This window comes from Camelus bactrianus, chromosome 21, assembly GCF_048773025.1.
Source record: "Camelus bactrianus isolate YW-2024 breed Bactrian camel chromosome 21, ASM4877302v1, whole genome shotgun sequence".
Taxonomy (NCBI): Eukaryota; Metazoa; Chordata; class Mammalia; order Artiodactyla; family Camelidae; genus Camelus; species Camelus bactrianus.
In genome coordinates, this window is record NC_133559.1 from 9438949 (window position 1) to 9453159 (window position 14211).

Here is a 14211-nt window from a genome sequence, read left to right on the forward strand (position 1 = left end):
GCGAATGCAGCATTCCTGCTGGCCTCCCCACTGTGTGACGTTTTCAGAGGGGTTTGGTGGCTTGCTGATTGGAGAATATCTTATCCCAAGTCCTGCACACTTGCCATGGGGTTTAGATGGTCTGCCTTGTTAGCTGGGGCCCGTTTGTAATAGGAGCAAGTGCAGGGCCTAGTGCAGGCCAGCAGCTGCTTGGACATTCACCACTTCTTCCAGGAAGGATTGACGGATGACCATTACGTTAAAGGATGGCCATGTAGATATCCTGGCCCCCGGGCAAAGCCAGTAGACCAGATGACACTTTCACATTCCTGCCGGCCTCAGCAAGAACAGGAGGTATTAGAGATCCTCAGACAGCCGTCACAAATATTTCATATTTATTACCTGGGACGCTGAAGAACATAAGAAAGAAGTACTTACCAGACTGTCCAGTGACGGAAGCTGTAAAAATAGAAGGAGCCAGAGATGAGCACAGAGCAAGAATTATTTGGCTTTTCAAAGGTAATGTTTATATTTTCCCCATCCAATTATTATTTTTTTGTAAAAACTTATTTTTTAAAGTAACAGTCATTTATCAAATGTCTATATATACTGACCATTGTACTTGGACTTTTAAGATGAATTTTAAAAATGGTATCTGATAGCAAGAAGTTGATCAGTAGGGTAAATAGAAACCTAAAGCAAAATAATATAAATTATAATACAGCGTGTAAGTACAGTAATAGAAATACACACGGGGCATCTTAAGGGCAGAAGGACCACCCGTCCCAGTGTGTAGAGAGTGTGTGTGTGAGTGTGTGGCGAAGACGGTAGGCGGACCATGAAGGACACCTGAAAGAATTGTTGCTTGAGAAACCTGTGAGTGCGAATATAGGAATCAGCCAGGCAATGAGATGATGCGGAGGGTGATCAAGGCAGAAAGGGCACAGAAGAGAAGAAATAGCACTGGTGTGCAGTTTTGGGGAGGAGAGGTTCTGGAAGCTAGGGAGTTTAGGGGAAGTCAGAAATCAGAGAGGCATGCAGGCCTAAATTAGGCAGCTACGAGCTCATTATAAAAGCAGTGGGGAGCCATGGAAAGGGTTTATGTAAGAGAGTGACAAGCTTAAAATCTGTGACTTAGCTCTCCGGCCATGCGTGGAGTCCCGGGAGACCAAATACGAAGCAGGGAGACTAGAACAGGAGCTCTGTGAGAACAGGGACTTCTCATGTTCACTGTATTGCCCCCAGAATCTATAATAGTGCACGTGAGAGATATGCCACAAATATGTACCGAATACTACTTGTTGAGTAATGAATCAATTAGGGTGCTAGGTCAGTTAGTATCTCTCCTTAGGAGGACACGGGTTTGCACAAAGGGTAACGGAGAGACAGAGGAGGCAAAACTGACAAGCTTATAAGTTGATTCGATATTCCAGATGAGGGACAGATTTGCTCCATTCATTCTAGAGAAAGTTTTGGAATGCCAATCATATGCTAGGAGCTGGACAAGGCAATGGAATCCAGCAGTGAGCAAGAAGGATCTTATTCCTATCCACATGGGGCTGATGGAGATGTAATTAAAATCTAAGTGTTATGTACAGAACAACGGATTATTTGCCATTTCCTAAATATCTTGGTCACCTTGGGTTTTGTGTCACATTAAAAGTAGCTGATATTTTTCTGAGTGTATTCTGTATGGTAGACATACACATATATTATTCCATGTAGTCTTCTCACTATCCTTATGAGGAAAGTTCTATGGTTATCCCCATTTTACAGACTAGAAACTATTTAAGGGCAGAATGAAGTCTTTAATCCATTTACCTGAACCCATCTTGTTTGACCACAAAGCACATACTCTCGGCCATTACCCTATCCTGCCACTCTGCTTTGGTGCACACTAGGATGTGCTTCCTATTTCTGGAATATTCCATACTGCTTCCATCTGTGGGGTCCATTTTTCTTACATTGTGCTCCACTCCATCTCTGCCCCCTCCAGCTCCTACTCTCTCTCTGTTTCATAAAGTCATTACCAGCTACTTGGCATACAGTTTATTACCCACTTTTACTATCATTGGTAACTTTGCCTGGACAGTTGTTTAACTGAGATCTTGTTACACAGATATTTCCTGTACATTGCCCTTGTTCAAGGCCCGTCTATGTCATGAGCTCATCTCTGGTACTGCCCACTTCATCATAGGCAGCCATATTCTCACTATACTCTCAGAAAGAAGAAGGTAAGAGGGGGCTCTCTTTGGCTTCTTTTATAAGGGCACTAATCTCTTTCATAATGGTTCTGCCCTCATGACATAATCACCTCCCAAAGGCCCTATCATCTCAAACATTCAGACCATAGCATCCTATATGGTGGCATATAAATCTCTTTTAATGCTAATGTAAAATTTAAAAAGCCAAAACTATTAAAAAAAAAACTGTAGCTACAATAGTTTAATGTACACATAATATAAAAACATGTAAATTGTGATATCTATAACAAAATAGAGGGAAGGAGACTAAAAGTGTAGTTTTTAATATGTGATTGAAATAAATTATTTAACTTAAATTGACTGTTATGTTTTACAGAAGCCTCACAGTAATCACAAGGAAAAAGAAATCATAATAAATACACAAAAGACCCCAAAAGCCAAAACTATCTTGAGCCAGAAGACCAAAACTGGAGACATCATACTTTCTGGCTTCAAACTACATTACAAAGCTATAATAATCAAAACTGGCATAAAAAACAGACATATAGACCAATGGATCAAAACAGAGACCCCAGAAATAAACCCACACCCTTATAGTCAACTGAGCTTCAAAAAAGGTGCCAAGAACACACAAGAAAGAAAGGATAGCCTCCTCCATAAATCATGTTGCAAAAACTGACAATTCACATGAAAAAATAAAATAAAATTGGACCCTTATAGCTTACCATGTACAAAAATCAACTCAAAGTAGATTAAGACTTAAATTTACAACCTGAAACTGTAAACTACTAAAAGAGAACATACAGAGAAAGCTTCTTGGCATTGATCTGGGACATGAGTTTTTGGATATGACCCCCAAAGCATAGACAATAAAAGCAAAAACAAAAATAAACAGGATTGCATCAAAAAGAAAGGCTTTTGCACAGCAAAGGAAACAATCAACAGCATAAAAAGTAACCTATGGAATGGGAGAAAATACTTGCAAACCTTATATCTGATAAGGGGTTAATATATTAAATGTCTAAGGAACTCTAACAAATCAATAGCAAAATACGAATAACTTGATTTAAAAACAGTTAAGCACTTAAAGAGATATACTCAATAGAAGACGTACAAATGTCTGATAAGTATATGAGAAGATGCTCAGTGTTAGCAATCATCAGGGAATGCAAATCAAAACCACAAGATATTACCTCACAACTGTTAGAATGACTATTATCAAATAGGCAAAAGATAACAAGTGTTGGTGAGGAACACTTGAACACTGTTGGTAAGAATGTAAATTCATGCAGCCATTATGTGAAAACAGTGTGGAAGTTCCTAAAAAATTAAAAGTAAAACTATCATAGGATCTGGCAATCTTACTTCTGGGTATGCATCCAAAGGAAATGAAATCAGTATCTCAGAGAGATTCCTGTACTCCCATATTCATTGCATCATTATTCACAGTAACTGAAATATGGAAACAATCTAAGTGTCTGTTGACTGATTGATGGATAAAGACAATGTGGTACATAAAGGCAGCAGAATATTATTCACCTTTTAAAAAGAGAAAGAAATCCTGCCATTGTGACACCGTGGATGAAACTGGAGAACATTATGCTAAATGAAATAAGCCAAACAGCAAGAGGCAAATACTGCATGATTTCACTTATATTAGGAATCTGAAAAAGCTGAACTCACAAAAGCAGAGAATAAAATGGTGTTGGCAGCTAGTGAGTTGGATGAGGCGGAACTGGGGAGATGTTGGTCAAAGGAAACAAACTTTCAGTTATAAGACGAATGAGTACTGGAAATCTAATGTACAATATGATGACTACAGTTAATAACAATAGATACTTGAAATTTGCTAGGAGAGTTGATTCTGAATGTTCTCATCACACCCCACACATAATGTAGCTATGTGAAATGATATAAATGTTAATTAGCTGATTTTGGTAATTATTTCATAATATATGTATATCAAATCATCATCTTGTACATCTTAAATATATACAATTTTTATCTGTCAGTTATACTTCAACAAACCCGGGTGGGGAGGAGAAAGAATGTCATCTGTCTTATGTTTTTTCCTTGCCTTGCCCACTTACCCCTACAAATCGCCTCCTCTCCTCCCCTTCCCTGTGTTCTTTATCTATCAGCCACTGCTGTGGTTTGCATTTGTGTGCAAAAGGAGACATCTTCCATGTTAGAAAACTTGTCCTCCATGTCCAGCACCACAATCTGTGATTATCATACAAGGAATAAATACACTTCCTTCACAGAAAGAAAAGTAGGGTCTTCTTTGAATAAGACAATATGAACAAGCAAACATAATACATTTCTTGGACTTCATAAAGTAATATTTGTTGTAAGAGGGAAAAAAAAAGAGTAAACCCTTGGAGGGGAGGGAAAAAAAAAAGAATAAATCCTGAAGTGTTGTGGTCACTGTGGTTTCCTTCTCTGTAAGGTTAAAGTTTTAATCCAGCTCTGACCAGTCCTTCAGCCTCAAGGAAGAAGTCCAGGAGCTGTGTGGTAAAGCTGGAGAATATAATCTCCCCAGATCGGAAAGACTCTCCAATCAGGGGCTAAGCCCCAAGAAAAGGCTAGGTCCATGGCAGAAAGAGGCTGTCCCGACCCCACCCAGCGCCCATGTTAAGTAGTTCTACTCACCCAGGACAAGGAGCGACACCCACAGCAGCATGAAGACCTGGCCTGCCCAGGGCTGAGAAACAAAAGAGAGGTTTTCTGAGGGATTACAGGTTTGGTTTTGATCTTACAGTAGTATACTGTCACACTAGCCTCAAGGAGCACATCTGAGAAATTGCTTTTTTAAAGAGCAGGGTGCCCTAGTAAATCAGAAAAAAGGAAGTGGACATACCCATATTTAACTACTAATCAAAATTTCCTGCCCTGTGGTCAGAGTGAAAAAATAAATGTTAGGGTTTTTAAAAAGCACATAAACATGGCCCCACATTTCTATTGCTGAGAAAATACCTTAAGGAAAGTACGTGAAAATAGCACTAAAATAATGTTTACTGTGACATCATTCATAATTGCCAAAACACTGTAAACAACATAATAGGACTGAATGAATATGGGAATGTTTAAGAATATTCTGATACATCTACACAATGACACACAATGTAGACATTAAGAATGGGGTAAACCTGCACGTATAAGAAGGCAAGACAACCCTGATTAATATGAAGAGAAAAAAGTGAGGAATAGATTGGGATTTGTAGTATTATCACATTGGGGTTGTTATAAAAAAATGGAATACATGTTTATATTACTAATATAAGTATCCCTTTTTGTTTCCTGGAAAAACATACCTAAAATAGTAGTTATATTTGAAAAACTATGTGGGAAGGAGACATTTCATTTTATGTCTTTCTATACTGTTTGATTTTTTTTTTTTTAATTACTACAGAAGGTGAATTGCTTTTGTGACTTTTCAGAAGTCACGTTTCTATCCTGGCATACCGTTAACAAAGATCTCTAGGACATTAGCTGCCTTGGGGAAGGCAAATTTCTTATTTTCAAATAATTTTCCCTACCCTTTCTTTCTGGGTCCATACTTTGGTCTTCCTAAGGGGCATTTAAATTTATATCAACAAAAGCATATCACCTTACATATATTATATTACATCCCACCTACTTCACTCCAAGACAAGAAAAGCATATAAGGTTAAATAGAGATTATTACATCTCAGTCCAACAGAAGGACCTCAAAGGGAACAAAGGGCTTTCACTTGCTTTTGAAGCTAATTCAAGGAGCTCTGCTACAAATATTCTGGTACAGATCTCTTGATGTACATGGGCATGTGTTTCCATTGAGTATATACCAGGGAGTAGATTCCTAGCTCACGAGGTTTAGTTTAGAAGGTATTGCTAAATTATTTTTCAAAGTGGTTGTGTTAATTCACACCTTACCATCATCTGGAATCCCAAATTTTGCAACTGCCACCCAGAGGACATAATCATATCTCTTGGCCAGTGGGGCTTAAGTTTAAGTTCCCACAAAACTGTATATACTTGCATACTTTTAAAAGCTGCTGCCTGAGTTCTGGCTTCCAAACAGCTTGAATTTAGGTCCAGAGATCTTCCTCTTAGGGACACTGACAGGTCTTGGCACACCCTGAAATACTGAGAGCATTTAAAAAAAATATCACAGGCTATTTGTACAAGCACAAAGATTTGAGAGATAACAAAGCACTGGGAAAGTCAGTGAACAATAAGCTTTAAATCCTACATGATGCAACTCCTTCAATATGGGGAGAAGTGGTTTCATCTACTGATAGAAACCAAAACAGAGCCGAACAAAATAAAGAAACAGAAGAATATGTTCCAAATAAAAGAACAAGATACAGCCTAGAAAGAAAAAAACCTTAATGAAACAGACTTAAATAATGTACCTGATAAAATGTTCAAAGCGATGGTTAGTGGGGAGAAGAATGGATGGACACATAAAAACATCCACAAAAAGGTGGAAAATATGAAAAAGTACCAAATAGAAATCAGTGCTGCTGAATACAATAACTAAACTAAAAAGGACACCAGAGAGAGTCAACAGCAGACTAGATGAAGCCTAAAAAAGAATCTGCTGACTTTAAGACAGGGCAGTTAGAACTCATTCAATCAGAGCAGCAAAGAAAAAATAAGTAATTTAAAAATTGAAGATAGCTGAAGGAACTTATGAGACAAAATCAAATGGACCTATGTTCAACTTGTAGGGGTCCCAGAAGGAGAAGAGATAGAGAAAATGGCACAAATCTTGTTTGAATACATAATGGCTGAAAACATCCCTAACCTGGGTAAAGAAACAGATATCCAGATCCAGGAAGCTCAGAACTCAAATAAGATGAACCCAAAGAGGCCTACATGAAGACACATTATAATTAAAACAGCAAAAGTTAAAGACAAAAAGAGAACATTAAAAGCAGCAAGAATAAAACATTTTGTTATATGAAAGGAAACACTCATAGGACTATCTATACATGATCCAGCAGTCCCACTTCTGGGTATATGTCCAGAGGGAATTCTAATGCAAAAAGATACATGTACCCCAATGTTCATAGCAGCACTATATACAATAGCCAAACATGGAAGCAACCTAAATGACCATCGACAGATGACTGGATAAAGTTGTGGTATATTTATATAATAGAATACTACTCTGCCATAAAAAATGAATAAAATAATGCCATTTACAGCAACATCGATGGACCTAGAGATTATCATTCAAAGTGAAGTAAGCCAGAAAGAGAAAGAAAAATACCATATATCACCCATATGTGGAGTCTAAAAAAAAAAAAAAAAAGAGGACACTATGAACTCATCTACAAAACAGAAAGACTCACAGACTTAGTAAACAATCCTATGGTTACCAGGGAAAGGGGATGGGAAGGGATATATTTGGCAGTCTGAGATTTACAAATGTTAGCCACTATGTATAAAAATAGATTTTTTAAAAAGTTTCTTTTGTATATCACAGGGAACTATGTTCAATATCTTGTGATAACTTTTAATGGAAAAAAATGAAAATGAATATATGTACATATATGAATGACAGGGACATTGTGCTGTACACCAGAAATTGACACATTGTAACTGACTGTACTTCAATTAAAAAAAAAAGACTATGTGTAGATTTTTTAGCAGAAACTTTGCAGGTCAGAAGGGAGTGAAATGATATATTCAAAGTGCTGAAACTAAAAAAAACAAAAAACAAAAAAAATCCAACCAATAACACTCCACCCAGAAAAGTTATCATCCAGTATTGAAGAAGAAAGAGTTTTCCAAACAAGTAAAAGCTAAAAGAATTTTCACCACAAAATTGGCCTTACAAAAAGTGTTAAAAGAACTTATTTAAACTGAAAAGAAAGTTTAATTAGTAACAAGAAAACATATGAAAGAAAAAAATCTCACTAGAAAGGTAAATATATAGTAAGGTAGTTATTTAAACACTTATAAAGCTCATATAAAAAAGGCAAAAGTAGTTAAAAAAAACTATGATTATAATAAGTAGTTAAAAGAAAACACAAGATATAAAAATATAAAATGTGATATCAAAAGCATAGCATATGAGGAGGAGAGTAAAAATGTTAAGCCTCAGGGATCAAACTTACTTTATTATCAACTTAAAATCAACTTAAAAGAGTTTTACCATTACGTTATTACACAAAAGCCTCCTAGTAACCACAAAGCAATCCTACAGTACAAAAAGAAAGACAGAGAGAAATAGAAAGTAATATAAGTAAAGTAGTTAAAAAAAAAAAAAGTCATCAAACCACAAAGGAAGAAAGCAAGATTAAGTGGTGCTGAGAAACTGGACAGCTACACGTAAAAGGATGAAATTAGAACATTTTCTAACACCATATACAGAAATAAACTCAAAAAGTATTAAAGACCTGAATGTAAGACATGAAAAAACTCCTAGAAGAGGACATAGGCAGAACACTCTTTAACATAAACTGAAGCAATATTTTTATGGATCAGCCTCCTAAGGCAAAAGAAACAAAATAAAAAAATAGACAAATAGGACCTAATTAAACTTAAAGCTTTTGCACAGCAAAGGAAACCATCAACAAAATGAAAAGACATATAACTGAATGGGAGAACATATTTGCAAATGATGTGACTGATAAGGGATTAATATCCAAAATGTATGAACAGCTTATACAGCTCAATATCAAAACCAATCAGGTTAAAAAATGGGCAAAAGAACTTAATAGACTTTTTTTTTCAGAGAAGACATACAGATGGCCAACAAACACATGAAAAGATGCTCAATATAGTTAAATATTAGAGAAATTCCAAACCACAATGAGGTATCACCACACCTGGCAGAAAGTCTATTACCTAAAAGTATACAAATAACAAATGTTGGGGAGGATGTGGAGAAAAGGGAAACCTAGGACACTGTTGGCGGGAATGTAAATTGGTGCAGCACTATGGAAAACAGTATAGAATTTCCTCAAAAAACTAAAAATTGAACTAATATATGATCTAGTAATTCCACTCCTGGGTATATATCCAAAGAAAACAAAAATACAAATTCAAAAAGATAATGCTCCCCAATGTTTATAGCAGCATTATTTACAATAGTCAAGATATGGAGGCAGCCTAGGAATGGATTAAGAAGATGTCTCACACACACACTGGAATATTATTCAGCCATAAAACAGAATGAAATTCTGCCATTTGCAGCAACATGGGTGATATTGAAGCTATTATGCTAAGTGACATAATTCAGAGAAAGAAAACTACTGTATGATATCACTTATAGGTGGAATCTAAAAATGAAACAAATGAGTGTATATAACAAAATGGAAACAGACTCACAGATATAAAGAACAAAGTAGTGGTTACCGGTGGGGAGAGGGAAAGCAGGCAGGGCAAGATAGGTATAGAGAATTAAGAGATACAAACTACTATGTATAAAATAAATAATCAACAAGAATGTCCTGTCCAGCACAGGGAAATGTAGCCATTATTTTGTAATAACTATAAATGGAGTATAATCTAAAAATATTGAATCAGTATATTGTACACCAGAAACTAATATGTAAATCAACTATAACTCAATTTTAAAATTATAATTTAAGCTGGTACACTACAGAGAGATCAAAAGTGATTTTTAAAATTTATCTGAGAGATAATATTTAAATTTCTAAAAATTATAAAGATTGTTTAAGAAGAAAATCTAACCTTTGTAAATTTGGCATGGTAAGTTTTCAAGAACAAAGCTTTTTGGAAACATCAATGATTGCAATTTAATTTTGTTGAACATATAATTTTACTTATATGTATTTAAATATTTTGTAGCTAAAATAATTATTTAACAAACAAAAGCAATACAAAATTTATTATGTCTATAAAAAAAAGAGCAAAAGAAGAAAAAAGGAACACAGAACTACAAAAGCAATGAAAAAAGAATTAACAAAATGGTAATAAATATATATATATATATATACACCAATAATTGTTTTAAAATACATAGAGTGGCTGACTGATTAAAAATAAAAAAAAGACCTGGGGGGAGGGTATAGCTCAAGTGGTAGAGCACATGCTTAGCATGCATGAGGTCCTGGGTTCAATCCCCAGTACCTCCATTAAAAATAAATAAACCTAGTTACCTCCTCCTGCCATAATAATAATAATAATAATAATAATAATAATAATAATAATAATAACACAATAATAAATACATTAAAATAAGTAAAAAAAGAAAAAGAAAAAAAGACCTGCATATGTGCTGTATAAGAGAGACTCATTTTAGACGTAAGGACACACACAGACTCAAAGTGAAGGCATGGGATAAAATAGTCTATGCAAATGAAAACCGAAAGAAGCTGGAATAGCTATACTTATATCAGAAAAAACAGACTTTAAAACAAAGACTGTAGTAAGAGACAAAGATGAGCATAACGAAAAAGGGGTCAATCCAAGAAGAGGATGTAATATTTGTAAATATTTTTGCACCCAACATAGGAGCACCTAAATATATAAAGCAAATTTTAACAGACGTAAAGGAAGAAATAGATGGCGATACCGTAATAATAGTAGGGAATTTTAATGTCCCACTTACATCAATAAATAGATCATTCAGACAGAAAATCAATAAGGAAACATTGGCCTTAAAGGACATGTTAGCCAGATGGACTTAACAGATATATTTAGAACGTGACATCCAAAAGTAACAGAAAGCACATTCTTCTCAAGTGCACAAGGATTACTTCCAGGATGGATCTGTTGTTAGTCTACAAAAAAAGTCTTAATAAATTTATGATAATTGAAATCATATCAAGCATCTTTCTGAACACTATGGTATTAAACTAGAAATTAATTACAAAAAAACCCATTCAAAGATATGTGGAAATTAAACAACATGCTACTGAACAACAGATGAGTCAAAGAGGAAATCAAAACAGAAATAAACAAAAAACTTTGAGAAAGACAAAAATTGAAATGTACCAAGATTGGTGGGATATAGTAAAAGCAGTTCCAAGTTCAACATCCACAAATCAGTCAATGTGATATGCCACCTTAACAAACTAAAGGATAAAAATCATATGATCATCTCAATAAATGTAGAAAGCTTGTGACAAAATTCAACCTTTATTTGTGATAAAAACTTTCAACAAAGTCAGCATAGAGGGAAACCACCTCAACATAATCAAGACTATATATATATATATATGATAAGCCCACAGCGAACATCATACTCAACAGTGAAAAGCTGAAGGCCTTTCCTCTTTGATCAGGAACGACATAAGCATACCCACTCTCTCCACTTTTACTCAATATAGTATTAGAAGTCCTAGCCAAAGCAAGTAGGCAAAGGAAAGAAATAAAAGGAAGAAGTAAATCTGTCACTATTTGCAGATGACGTGATATTATGCATAGAAAACCCTAAAGACTCCATCAAAAAAACTTTTAAAGATAATAAATAAATTCAGTAAAGTTGTAGGATACAAAATGAATATACAAAAATCTGCCGCATGTCTATACACTAATAACAAACTACCAGAAAGAGGAATAAAGAAAACAGTCCCATTTACAACTGCATCAAAATGAATAAAATACTTAGGAATAAATTTAACCAATTAGATGAAAGACCTATATATTTAAAACTACAAGAATTACTGAAAGAAATTGAAGATGATACAAACAGATGGAAAGATATACTGTTTTCATGGATTAAAAGAATCAATATGTTTTAAATGTCCATACCACCCAAAGCAATCTACAGATTCAATGCAATCCCTACCAAAATTCCAATGGCATTTTCACAAAAATGGAATAATCCTAAAATTTGTATGAACCACACACACACACACACACACACACACACACACACACCCTGAATGGCAAAGCAATCTTGAGAAAGAAGAACAAAGCTAGAGGCATTGCACTCTCTGGTTTCAAATTATATTATAGAGCTATAGTATTAAAACAGTATGGTATTGGCATAAAAACAGACACATAGATCAATGGAACAGAATAAAGAGCTCAGAAATAAACACACACAAATATCGCCAATGAATTTATGACAAAGGAGCCAGAAATATATGATGGGGAAAGAACAGTTTCTTCCACACATGGTATTGAGAAAACTGGACAGCCCCATGCAAAAGAATGAAACTTAACACTGTACAGCACAAGGAACTATATTCAAATTCTTGTAATAAGCTATAATGGAAAAGAATCTGAAAATATATGTCTGTATATATATAACTGAATCATTTTGCTGTACACCTGAAATGAACATGGTAAAACAACTACATTTCAGTCGAATATAAAATTAAAATATATTTTAAAAAAGCATGAAACTTGACCACTATCTCATACCATACACAAAAATTAACCAAAATAGGTTAAAGACTTGAATGTAAGACCTGAAACAATAAAACTCCTGGAAGAAAACATAGATGATAAGCTCCTTGACATAAGTGCTGGCGATGAATTTTTTCATCTGACAACAAAAGCAAAAGCAACAAAAGCAAACACAAATGCTTTTTTATTATGATGAAGTAGGATTTCATCATAGTTAAACGTTTCTGCACAGCAAAGGAAACCATCAACAAAATGGGAAGGGAATCTACTGAGTGGGAGAGAATATTTTCAAATCGTATATATGATGAGAAGTTACTATCCATAATACATAAAGAACTCATGCAATTCAACAGCAAAAAAAAAAAAAAAACAATTTGATTAGAAAACGGGCAGAAGATCTGAATAGACACTTTTTTCAAAGAAGGTACACAAATGGCCAACAGGTATCTGAAGAAGTGCTCAACATCGCTCATCATCAGGGAAGTGTAAATCAAAACCACAACGAGATAATACTGCATACCTATTAGAACAGCTATTATAAAAAAGAGGGGAAACAGCAAGTGTTGGTGAGGATGTGGAGAAAAGGGAACCATTGTGCATTGTTGGTGGGAATGCAAATTGGTGCAGACTCTGTGGAAAACAGTATAAACGTTACTCAAAAATTTGAAATAGAACTATCATATGATCCAGCAATTTTACTTCTGGGTATTTATCCAAAAACAAAAAATGAAAACTCTAACTCAAAAAGATATATGCACCCCTATGTTCATTGCAGTATTATTTACAATAGTCAGGATATGAAAACAACCTAAGTATCCATCGATGGATGAATAAGGAAATTGTGGCACATACACACAGTGGAATATTATTCATCCATAGGAAAGATAAAATCTTGCCATTTGTGACAACATGGGTGGACATCATATTAAGTGAAATAAGTCAGACAGAGAAAGACAAATATTAAATGACCTCTCTTATATGGAGAATCTGAAAAAATAAACAACTCCTCCAAAAAAACAGCTTCATAGATACAAAGAACAGATTGGTGGTTGCCAGGGGCAAGGGTTTTGGGGTGGGAGAAATTGATGAAGGGAATGAAAAGGAAGAAGGAAAAAATATACAAGCCCTTTAAGAAAACTGTAAAATTTACTGACATAAAAAGCTGGATAAATGGAGAGTTATATTTGTGGACAGCAACATGATCACATAATGACCTTAAACCTTACCACATTAATCTACAAATTCAAGAGTAAAAAAAAAAGAAAAAGGAGAAGCAATAGAAGTTTAAGGAGTGGGGGAAGTGACCTTGACACTCAATAACTCTTCTTCAGTAATATTCTGATGAGTTAAACATAAAAGAATTAAAAACAGATGGATTTTTTTTCCCTCGAAATACCCATGGGTTTAAGTACCAAGGAAAATTATGCTTGGAAGAAATGTTCTTTGTTGAAACTCCCGCAAGAAAAAGAAAAAAAAAGTTTCACTGAAGATGGAATTTTACTTTTCACTCTTTTTGTCATTTGCGGTTTGTCTCAGAAAGTAAAAAGCAGTCGATATGTTATTATTCTGAACTGAAAGTAAAGTGATGTTTATTCTAAGAGCTACTGTATACTAGATGCTGACTGTCACACATCACACCAGGAACTCTGTATATATTAACTTACTTAATCTTTGCCTCAACACTGAAACAGTTAAACAATGAAGTCAC

General features: G+C 34.8%; 1 protein-coding gene across 4 annotated transcripts in view; it reads right to left on the bottom strand.

The window, feature by feature from the left end:
- FCRL5 (Fc receptor like 5) overlaps positions 1 to 4999 on the bottom strand; it is a 28450-nt gene extending 23451 nt beyond the window's left edge. For all 4 annotated transcript variants that reach the window (XM_045518021.2, XM_074349626.1, XM_045518019.2 and 1 more), the window contains exons 1-2: positions 4836 to 4999; positions 418 to 438 (exon numbers count right to left, since the gene is read on the bottom strand). In XM_045518021.2, the coding sequence (XP_045373977.1) occupies positions 418 to 438; positions 4836 to 4866 (52 nt within the window). In that variant the 5' untranslated portion in view covers positions 4867 to 4999. The remainder of the gene's footprint in view (positions 1 to 417; positions 439 to 4835) is intronic.
- Positions 5000 to 14211: the final 9212 nt, after the last annotated feature.